At 36.9% G+C, this 12188-nt stretch overlaps 1 protein-coding gene across 13 annotated transcripts in view; it reads right to left on the reverse strand.

The window, feature by feature from the left end:
• The window catches only part of SOX6 (SRY-box transcription factor 6), a 375823-nt gene that overhangs the window by 207127 nt on the left and 156508 nt on the right, over positions 1–12188 (reverse strand). For all 13 annotated transcript variants that reach the window (XM_055722486.1, XM_055722487.1, XM_055722488.1 and 10 more), the window contains one exon: positions 11561–11771. In XM_055722486.1, the coding sequence (XP_055578461.1) occupies positions 11561–11771 (211 nt within the window). The remainder of the gene's footprint in view (positions 1–11560; positions 11772–12188) is intronic.

Here is a 12188-nt window from a genome sequence, read left to right on the forward strand (position 1 = left end):
TTTTTCTAATTAGATTGGGGCTTTTTCCTTGTATTCTCATCAGCCAAATTATTGTCATCAAATAATTTGTTGGTACAGCACTTGCTACTCTTACTCTAAGGAACAACAGAAAGCTGGGGAAAAAGACTGAATAGAGATGCTTATTACACTGCCTCGTTAGTTCATCAACAAATTGGTTTGATTTTTGAGGTTCTACGTCTGGCCACTGTCTGTTGTGTTATCTGATACACAGAAAGGCAACAGACAGGATACGTTGTCTAGTCAGTGTATCACAGAAACAACAGATACACTGAAACTTGGAGGAGCCAATGCTCCAACTACAATTTTAGTTGCAAGTATAACTGCAGATATAAAAAAAGCCTATTAATAAAGCTGCAATAACCACATTTAAACAGCTAAAAATACAAACAGTCCACAGAGGAAACAGAAACTGAAGTAAAGGAAGCTTATTTTACTTAGTGATGCCTGTGCACGCCAAATCTATAAAATTACTTCTGGGCTATTCAAAGTTCTGTAAAAAAATGTTAATATTATGATACAAAATCGAGACAGATTTTTTCCAGACTACTCCTGCAGTAATTCCATTGAAATTAATAGAGTCACCTCAGGAATAAACTTGGTTCAATATTTATTTTTCACTACGGCGAGTTCTGACATTTTAACAAACCTCTGCCCAATGTGTTAGTTTTTGTTTCACTGTAAATATTTAAAAGTAATCTGCTTGTTACATATTTAAGATACGATAAGGACTGCTAAGACCTACACTGAGAACCACAGCTGTTTTAAATATTGAAAATGCAGGTAAATTTGAAGATAGAGTGGAAAGAGCCGAATCCTGTCCTCACGTGTATCCCTTAACACATACAGCACAGCTATAAATGCAAACAGAATTCAGTCTTAAGGTGGTGTTAGACTAACAAGAAATTCAGTACAGAGCTCTCAATGTTTGTGGTGCCACTGCAGGCTCTCTAGACTGGAGTGTTCAGAGTTCCTCCAGATGGGTGAAAGAGCCTGCTTGCTTCAACATTTTCAAACAAATAGAAAACAGAGGAGTATTCAAGATGGGATTTTTTAGGTTCAGTGAAGATCGTGATTCACCATAGAAGGTGATGTCACATCAAGTTCTTCAAGAAATGTGAGCAGGCAGCAGTGCATTATAGCTTCATGTTGAAGTATGGCAAATGGTTATGCAAAGCATTAAGTAAAACAGTTAACAAAAAAGGAAGACGAAAATAAACAGGCATTCATACATAGGGCACCGTGCCCAGGAACTCTGGGCACCTATGTAAGTAAAACTAAAAATATATTATGATTAATAAAAGAAAACAGCTATTAGATACATTCCAAAGTGCTAGGCTGTAGAACAAGACATTTTGGCAAAGCTTTACTGATTGGCAGCCCATGCTACAGACCTTCCCAAGACTGCAGCAGAATGGGTGCTGCTAGTCAGGATGGAGCAATGCTAACGGGAGCTATCTGCAGATGTTTACACAGTACTTGCCCTCACAACTATATTTAACAAGAGCTATTGCACTCTTTTTTTCATGAATACTGCAATCTGAACTCTACAGAAGAAACGCCACTTCTTATGTTATTAAAGAAATACAGAAGAGGGGGGATTTTCACAAATTAACAGCTATTAACTCTTGCTTCATTTTGGAGATCAGCATGCCAATGGATAAACAAGGAAGAAGCCTGGCTACAAATGGGAATTAGAAGGACTCTCCATGATCCAAAATACACTTAGGAAGCACAGAAACACGTAGTTCAGAATTTGTTCGTGTCATCAGCTATGCACTTGGAAGTGACAGCACACGTGCAGGGCTAAAATTCAAATTATACAGGTGAATAAGACTCAGAGAGGGCTTGAGCATACTACCACTGAGGTTCACGATAAAGCCCTTCTTGGCTTTCAAGGTACCAGATCAGTCCTACATTGAAGAACTAGAGGCCTCAAAATAAACTGTGTTGGAGACCACACCTGAGGTGCTGTGACCAGTTCTGGGCTCCCCAGTACGAGACAGACACAGGCATACTGGAGAGAGCCCGGCAATGGGCCACAGGACTAACTGGAGCAGCTCTCATACAAAGAGGAGCTGAAAGAGCCATTGAGTGTTTTGCCTGGAAAAGAGCAGGCTCCAGCAGATAATATATAAATATCTGTCAGCAGGAGTAAAGAAGACAGACCGACGCTCCTCTCAGTGGTGCCCAGTGACAGGCCCAGAGGCAAAGGGCACAAATGGAAATAGAGGAAATTCCCTTGAAACATAAGAAAAACCTTTCTTGTTGTAAGGATGAGCAAATACTGAGCAGGTCATGGAGTTCCCATCCTTGGAGACACACAAAAACTGATGGGAAACAGCCCTGAGCAACCTGTTCCGGCTCTGAGTGGGGGCTGGACCAGATGATCACCAGCAGCACCTTCCCACCTTCGTGAAGCACTTCGTGATTTTCTGGCTCTATGAAACCAACAACAAAGTGAGCGCAGGAGAACATGGAGGGATTGTCTCTGAAATAAACGCAGCCAGGCTCTTTCCCATGTTGGCTGACATACTTGAAAGAAGAAAGCTACTTTTAATGATGGCATCCTCAATTTTATGATGCTGAACTGAGCACTTCTTTCTAAAAAGGAGAAATTAAAAATCCAGTTTCCTTCCTCACATTATAAAACACTCCCAAAGATTTCAAAAATTTTTAAGCTCAAATTCTTCCCATTACAAATTTCAAGGAAAATAAAAATGTCTAAAAGATACTTAAATAAAGTAGTATTTTAAATGTAAAAAAATGAACCGCTTATTCTTTCCTAATTCTTACTTGTATTTCATAATACAAAAAAGTAACACTGATATTGCATGGATTTAGTCTCCTTAAAATAATATTGGTTTGAGGTTAATTAACGCAGCTGAAGACTAAGCTTAATAATTCTTTGTTGTTTCCACTGGAGGCAGGTTTCCCTCGTGAAAGGCCTGGCATCTTGGAGTTTCAGACTAAAACAGAGGTGAGAGTAGCTGCTCTCTCCATTAGATGAACAAGGCAGCCTGAGCATGTAGCTGCCTCATGCAGCCAGGCAGCGAATGCCTCTGTATTTCCTGTGGCAACCAAATAAAGTTGTCAAAATTATTTTTAAGTAATGATAAGGTATCTAAAGCAAATACTGTATAGAAAAATAAGGAATATATCAGCATTTAAAATGTATATGCTGCCGAGCATTTTTACTGTCATTTCTTTAAGAAAAGCAGATCTAATTAGCTGTATCTCTAAAGTGCGTACCTGGCATTTTTATTATGTATTATAACATTTTGCTTAGAGTTGACATTTTTATTCTGACAAGCACTGTCTGGAGAGCTCTCAATAAATAATACATTTACAATTTTCAGTAAATAAGCACTGGACACAAATCGTTATCCTTACTTACAGCTGCCCCTCTCTAATAGTGCTTTTACAAGTAAGGTGACTATTCAGTCTAATGCAATACTCTCAGTGCTGGAAAGATATTTTCATTCATTACCCCAGTCACAAGCACTTAAAGCACTTTTAGGCCCTGTTGCAAAACAGCAGGAATGGCGAAGCAAATAAGACCAACTAAAACTAAAGTTCATCACCAAAGAAATCTGAGGTCTTTCACCCTACAGAACTTGGAAAATACAGTGGCATATAAGATCAGCCACACAGGAGCCCTAGTTTCACTTCATATTTTTATACTCATCTTAGCGGTTTTAGGAAGGGAAGCATTGCAGTCTAGTCCCTGCTATTAACATGATGACTACAAAATGTATTTCAATTCCCATTTTAAGGCATGATCTGATCATAACTTTGTGTCACAGTACATCAGAGACCAATGAAGTCTGAATTTATTTTACTATTGCCAGGATCATGCAACTGAAGCAACTTTCCATATTTTTACAGCTATTTACTGACTTACATTTTTTGTCACAGAGCCCAAAGTCAATTGTACCCATTCATACTGAACTTGCCTGTCTTACTGCCCTAAGGTAAGAGATGGATTTTTAGATATGTTTTTTCAATAGTGCTGCAATACTACTGATAACATATAAATAGCATAAAGATAGCAGACCTTACACCCTGCCTATATGGGAAACAAAAATGTAGAGAAGCATAATGCAGAAAATAAGGAAGCATGGAGGCAATTTATCACACAATAAGAATTAAATTACATTGTATCCAGCAGTGGACAATGTCAGTATTCAGAGGTACGGTGGGATTAAAGGAAAAGATGAGATGACCCCTGAAGGTAAGACACTGGAAAACGTAGTCACTGGGGAAGAACTGGTTGGAACAGTCAGATGGTAGTGTTGAGAAGAATTTGGACTGTTTCAGTTTAACCTGTCCCTGTCTACAGCTCAAGTTCAGAGACAATGAGGAAAGGCTGAAAGCCCATTTGTTCTAATGAAAAAGATTTCACTCATCTCAAATATTCAGGGCTGAATAAAGACATTTCTTCAACGTGATGTAAGTACCTCAAAACGAAAGTAAACATCTACCCAAAAATACTTGAAAGAGTTATCATAGCTAGAAGGGATGTCCAGTCTTCAGAACCGAGACCTGAATTTCAGACTCTCCCCACATGAGGATTTGAGTTATCATCAACTCTGTTTAATAGTAAAAACAATTTTGTAGAGGTGCAGAGGTACAAAGCTCCCACAAGAAATCAACCTGTACTAGGAAATTGAACCTCCAGAAAAGTAGATGCTCAATAAAATGCCATAGATCCTACATCTAGGTAACTGCCTGATAGTAACCATGGAGTATTTTCACCTGACAACTCCTCATGTAGCTAATTCCATTCAACTTCCAGCAGATCCTGTTATGAAAAATGCTACCAGCACACTTCCCACATTATTGTTGATAATCCTAAACTGGTAAGTAAGAACTGAAAGGACGTGAAAAAAATTTAGCAAAAAAGATGGTCTCCATAATCTATGGAATTATTCATATAGAACTCATTATTCATGATAGCTGTGTCAAAGCCTGTACTGTTCCCCATTTTTGTGCCATGAACAAATTTTGGAACAAAGAAAACTGAAGGGAAACTTTCAAATGTAGTTTGAGACATACTGAAAAATGCTGAAGAATTACTATACTGTAATCCACACAGAATCTGTGAGTAATGACTAGATGCTCAAATGCTACAACACTGGCCAAGATTGTAGTGTAGACAGTCATATAATAAATGCAAAGATAAGATGGAAGAATGACAGTATACGCCGGTTTCTTAAATAAAAATTGTGAGATAGCACAATCAGAAAACAGTACTCTGAAAGACTTAAAGGATATAAGACAGGTAATAATAAAAAATTATAAATTCTCAGGTTACTGGAAGGATAAATAAAAATATGAGACAAAATATTAGTGACCAAATACAGTATGGTTACACAGGCTGGGCCTGCCTTTGCAAAAAAAAAAAAAATTACCTAAACAAATATTGCATTCTAAATATTATTAAAACGAGTTCATTAAAGTTATTTCTGCTTCAAACAAGAATGAATTTTTGCTAGAAAAATCAAATATATCAGGTAGAAAGAAACTAGGCGGTATCTTCTTTTAGTTACCAGGAAAATAACCCTAGAAGCCACTTTCTTTGTGGTAGTGTTCCTAAAAAGTCCTAAATTAGTTGACACATTAAGATACAGGAATTCACTGTATACTTTAATAAATGAATTACTAGAAATTGTACACTCTATAAAACTTTCTTAAATAGAATAATATATTTTTCTAAAACAGCAACGTAAATTGCAAGAAAAGGAGTGACCCATGTGATTTTACCAAGATCATTGGATGAAAAAAACCACACAGACAATGAGTTGGATTTAATTATATGGTAAAGTGGTAGGTAATTCAAGAAAACAGTCGTTTAGGAAGATGTGCCTCATATCTCCCCTCTGACTCGATCTGAGCCATCTATTAATTGTGTGGACTTTTGGGATTTGTGTTTTTATTTTCAAAGCATGTTTGGAGCTTAGCAGAAAAATTTCTCGGCCTAGATGCTGCCATATATGGTTTCTAACAAAAAGCAAGTAAAAGATATATTTTACTACATGTATAACTGATTCTGAATTTGCTTACAAAAAGCAATTTTTCAGAAGGGAAACACTGTGAGGGGGTTGCCTAGCAGATGTGGCAAGGTTTTTCAAAGATGATGAAAGGGTGTTGAAGAAGGGGTTTTTTTACCACAGCCAAAAGGCTTGTTTCTTGTGGCAAGAAACACCAGTTACAATTTACCAATTCCATAGGTACCACAAAAAATAGAACAGTAGTATTAATTCATTTTTAGCAATTATTTGTATAGCCCTAATATCAAATCCCCATAATATCTTTAAGGCCTTGAAACAGAACAAAATACCTGTAGCCATCAAGAAAACTGAAGAATAAAGAACAGGGGTCTATAAATGTCGGGTGCATTAGGACAACCAGGGATCATGCCCTCATCAGTGGAAAGTGTAGGTATAGAGCACACCACAAGACAGATAACTTTTAATTAAATCTCAGTAAAATTTCTGAAAAACATTGAAAAATATTCATTGACTACAGATGGTCAGTAGTTCACTTCCAGACCTGATTCACAAAAGACAACTCCTGACATGTAATATCCTCAAAGGTTGTGCTTAAAACTATACCAGTAAACAGGTGTATATGCCTGAACTCTGTCTGTTCTCAGCTGTGGCAGGCTTAAAACAAAGAATATAAAACTGAAACTCTCCATTCATTTGACAAGATAGAGTTCTCTCAGATTCCATTTAAAAAAAAAAAATACACCTGCATAAAATTACAACCAAACTGGCATACCAGTGTCCAGTTATAAAACACAGTATCTGAAAGTTTAAGTTTCTTTACTTCCCAGTGAAGTCAACAGGAAATACGCACGGATTTGTGTGTGCAATACTTGAGTATGCTGTCTTTATGGGCATGATAAAAAAATATATAGGGGAATTGTTAATCTATTTTAAGTCAATGTAAAAGAAAACCTTCAATTATTATTAACTAATGAAGCTGGAGGGAAAAAAAAAAGCAAAACACAAAATCAGAAAAACCACCACTACTGAGTAGCGTACTAAGATTTTCCCTATTGCATATAAAATGAATAATACATGTGAATCCTTAATTTTTAATTTAGATATCTTTAGACATATTATATATCACTATGTTACATATATCCACCCATAAAAAGAGAGTACAAACAGGTGCACATGACAGAGAATAGATGGAAATTTATGAATATACTACTCTTTATATAGATATTCATTATTCCAACATGTGTACATAAAAATCTTTGATCTCTGAATGTTCAACTTTGGTCTTCAAGGAGGAAACAAGAATGGGAAGCAGTTTATAAAAAGCTGGTGCTAGAATTGTGAACTGAGCTCGGTTGAAAAATGATACTGTATACATCGCTCAGAATCAAGGTCAAAAGTGAATTAGGAATCCAGGCCCTGAGTAATGAGGGCTTAGCACTTAGCAGAAATGACATGCCCAGTTTCCAGCTCAGAAGTGCCAGCTGACCTGCCAACCTAGCATTCCAGATCCGAAAGGGGGAAATCTGCTCTCCTAGCTACAGACAAGATGTGTACTACTAATTATTGCTCGTAGAGGCTTATGACGAAGTACAGTAGGATAGTTGTCTGGAAGCCAATTCTCAGCCTAGAATTCAGGCAGCCCAGGCAATGTAAATCTGTCTCACAAAAGTAATATAAGCAATATTCAGACAGAAGGGTCTTTTACTAAAGGGGGACAGAAAAGGAAAGAAGCAGTCTGACCATACTATCTAACATAAACTCTTTGTTTGAGCTGTAAAGAGATTTAATACTTGATTGTACTGGAGGATACTTCCAAAGAAAAAAGCCAGTAAAACAATCCTTCTGCTCCTAGAAAAACTAAGATGAATATACTGAGGTTATCCAAGAGGCCCTAGAGTCTAGTGTTGTTGATTAAATTAGACACCTGTTCATTTCTGACCTCTTCTGTCTTATGAGAACACAAGTCAGCAAAGTCTTTACATACTCAAATTAACTCCAAGTATTCGTAGCATTCTTTTTTCTTTCCCAGTTACAATTTCCTCATCAATTTTCTCATTTCCAAATGATTACAAATTAAGACACAGGAATGCTTTAATTTATAAAATCGGCAAATACTGGACCATGAAGTGAAAAAATGTTGTTTATCCTGTGATGTTCGTAATGTTTGTTCAAACTACAAATAATGCTTAAAACATACCTAAGGTATATTCAGTCCTGTATGAGGCATTCATGTTCCCAGTATTATACACAAGGCATGACACTGGCTGAAGCACTATTATTAAAGAGAGATTAAAACAGCTGTACATTATGCTGAAGCACTCAGTCCTTCCTTTACAAACAGACGGTCCTGGATTACAAGCAGCACTTGACCATTTAAATCACTACAACAACCAGATTTAACCAGCTGGGCCATATTCTCTTAGGCAATGCCTGTTGACCTCCCCAGTCACAGCTGCTCAGATGAAATTCTCATTAGACAACTTATTTTCAGAAGCCAAAGGACTCTGATTAAATACATGTATTTAGATACGATAAAGTCTTTCAGTACATATTTCTTTTGCAGCGTTAGGAGGTACAACAGAGACCACAAGCAGTATATACAAGCACAACAGACACCTAATATCTGAAGGTACACCACAAAGTATTTAAGTATTTGACACCAGCAACTCATATTACTCAAATTCAGATCCTATAGATGGACCAGAAAGTTACTATATAATCACATTAAAAGAGACATGTTGCTGTACTCGCATGGGGGTTAGAGCAGATGACGGGAATTCTTGAGTTCTTTATTCCACTTCTAATTCTACAATTAACTTGACATAGCTCAGTTCCCACAGATACGTCGATGGTCATGGAGCTCCTCACTACGGAAGATGCTAACGTGTTTTACTAATTTATTCAAAGGAGTAATGCAAGACTTCAAGCCCCACAGATTTTACACAGTAATATACAGTAGAAATGTAACTTTTCCCCATTACATTCATTAAAGCAATTATATTATACTATCTATTTGCTTAAAAAAAATAAAAATCAGCAGGTGGTTTTCAATTTGGGCAAACAATTTTGTGATAGGTCAGGACCTACTACACAAAGGGCTCCTCAATGGCATTGGCAGCACACCATTTTAAGAAAAAAACTGCATAGAAACCTATTTTAAAGGATAGATGTTGAAGAGCATCATGTATAGCACATGTCCAATTAGGTTATTAAGTTTTTTAAAAGAGACTATGAGATGCAAAACATTTTCCTAATCTCACACCTCATTTCTCCAACTGACTCTGCACTGGATCAGTTGCAGCACCCAGAGTCACAACAAAGATCCAAGTCTTAAAATAGTAATTATTTTTAAAACATTATTTTATTTGGATTAAATATGGAGAGTTTACTTCTTTTTCATTCAGAGAAACCTCTGAATACTGAAATAGGCACTCAAAACTGTCATGAGAATGTTGGTATTCCTAGTCTACACAGAAGTTTAAAATCAATGAACTTTCTAAGTCTAACATCCTGAAGAGTTTCCAGTCTTTCTATTAATATTTTTCAGCGGTAGCTTATATGGTACCAGTTGGATGTTCATTAATTATTTTCTGTAAAATGGAGATAATCTTTTTTTCTACAAAAAATGCTGGATGAATTGAAAAGAACTTAACATGAAGACACAGTCAATTACCTTTGAACTTAGAGGCAGACTTTAGACTAGTTTTCCAGTATAATGTGGTCCATAAAAGGCAAGATTATTTTATAGATCAGAAATTACTTTTATTTCACAGCTGGTGAGAACATACAGCACAGAAGGCTCACTCGGTGAGAGGGATCTCTCTGCTGTGCTCATACCTCTCTACTGTATATTAACCCAGAGGAAGTGCAGAAAATTCTTGAGAATTCATACAAAAATAAGCTATGAAATGTTTAAATCCTTACATTAAGATACTATGTTTAAACTTTTTGATGCACGTTTTTATTAGGACACCATTCAGTATACTCCTGGAAAAGTCTTAGCTGTGGTGTCACTATAATCAACAGCAACTTGTATACTCCTGCAGCAAAATATGAGCCAAGACCTTTGATTAGAATGGAGTGTCGAACGACTGTTCCTGACTGTAAAAAACAACTTTGCCAAAGTAACATTTAAAATAGTTTTTCTAGTCTAACCACCAAATCTAAGAAAGCAATTTTTAAAAGAGTGATCTTTACAGCTGAAAACAGACAGATGGTAGTAAAGAATCTGGGACATTCTCTCTTTAGAGATGTTTCGCCAGCTTCAGAAAGGACACCTATAGAACACATTTATCTATGTGCTAGCATTTAACAATTATGCCAAGAAATTTGAAAGCCTACTTCCAGCCCTACATAATTTTATCCTATATTTAAACATATTATTGTATCAGCATCAATTTTAATTCAAATCTACATTGTTACACGGAGCCAAGGGATCTTAAAGTACACTGTTTGAAGTGCACTGGGACAGTACCCTGAAATTGAGGAGGTAAAGTCATTCTGAACTCATGCATATTTCAAAGAAAAAAGGGATCACAAAGTTATACCGCCTTATGGTTCTACTGCTTTACAAAGATTCTTCCTGGGTTACTTGTAATGCCACAAATGACACTGGTAAAATAACTACCAGAACCCAACCGATGCCTCCAGACCTGTTTAGTTTATTTCAGAGCCCCCGGCTCTCACACCCTCCCTGGTTCAGGCTCCTGGATGAGCTCACAGAGTAGAAGGCACCATTGCAGAAGCAACCAAGACTTCATTCAACTTGACGTGGGGAGAGATTCGCACTGTGGACCCTGACCACGTGCACACGTATACTGATAAGCTCACTCGCCATATGTGTTTAGTTCCTTTCAAGGCCCAAAACTTAGCAAAGTTGATGAAAATATCTCAATAAGGTCTGAACACATAAACTGCCTTAAAGCTCAAAGATTTGTCCTCATTTTTATCTCTGCTAACACTTGCAAAGATATCTGAGCAGATTGTAAAGAAATTTTATTTTTTCAGCCACAATTCTAGATATATAGGTCAGAACTAGGTACTCTTTACACTTAAAACTGTTTCACATTCTCCTCACTGCAGATGCTGGGTCATTAAGGTGGTGAAAGATGAGAATTTCCAAGGCGAAACAAACCAGCTCATGTTTTATTCATTCCTATTGTTTAAAATAAACATTTATCTTTTAAAAGAAAAAGAACAAGTACCACTGAAGAATATTTCTCATTCTATAACCAGTTAAGAATTCAGCCTAACCTTTCAAATAAGAGTTGAGTTTTCACCTAAACCGATATTCTTGCTTTGACTCACAGACAACCAAAACAATTCAGAAAGTTTTAAAAAACTGGCATATTTGCCTAAAATCCCTAATGGATCTCAAACTACCATTGCCATGGTAACCTGTGAATAACTTTATCCTAGCCTTTGCCAATTATGCAGTTTTCTGGCTCTTGATACCCAACACATTTTTTATGCCATAAAAATTGTAGGGTTTGGGGGTGGGGAAACCATTGGTCTTATCCAACACATACCCTCTTGTTCGGTCCTGGTCATTTCTTCTAGTTTCTTCTGTTTCAGTGTGTCCACCACATCTGCAAGGCTCCCTTTGCGGCGTTCTGGCGTTCCAAAATTAACACTGGTCATTAGCTCACTGCGGTCACGACCTCCTTCGTCGGGCTTGTTTGGTGAGGTAGAGGTATTTCGGAAGGAATATAGGGAACATAACTTATTACTCTCTGACTCCTGCAAAGAAACAATACAATGTGAAAACATAGGCTATTCTCTTACATCAGAAGTGTGTTACACAAACAGGTAAAAGTTGAAAGCATTATTTCTTAGCCTGTAATACTAATGAGCCTACATGTATCCCGCCAGTTTCTAAAATGAGCATTATGATTTTGGTTTCAGTGCTTGACAGAGGCTCTTTTTTTGCTTAAGATCAGCCCTCTCCATGCTTCTGTTAATCATACTTAATGCCTGAGATACTCCTCATCACACATTTTCCTTGTCAGACACAAGCCACTTCAACACTTTTTTCAATGAATGTGTTAAGCTTTTACAGTTTTCTTTAGTTCCTTAAGTAAGGGCAATACATGTAGCACTAAGAGAGAAAATACAGGCAAGGACAAATTATTCTCTGATAGACCCTCAGTTAATGGA

The sequence above is a fragment of the Falco cherrug genome, chromosome 10 (assembly GCF_023634085.1).
Source record: "Falco cherrug isolate bFalChe1 chromosome 10, bFalChe1.pri, whole genome shotgun sequence".
In the NCBI taxonomy this organism is placed as follows: domain Eukaryota; kingdom Metazoa; phylum Chordata; class Aves; order Falconiformes; family Falconidae; genus Falco; species Falco cherrug.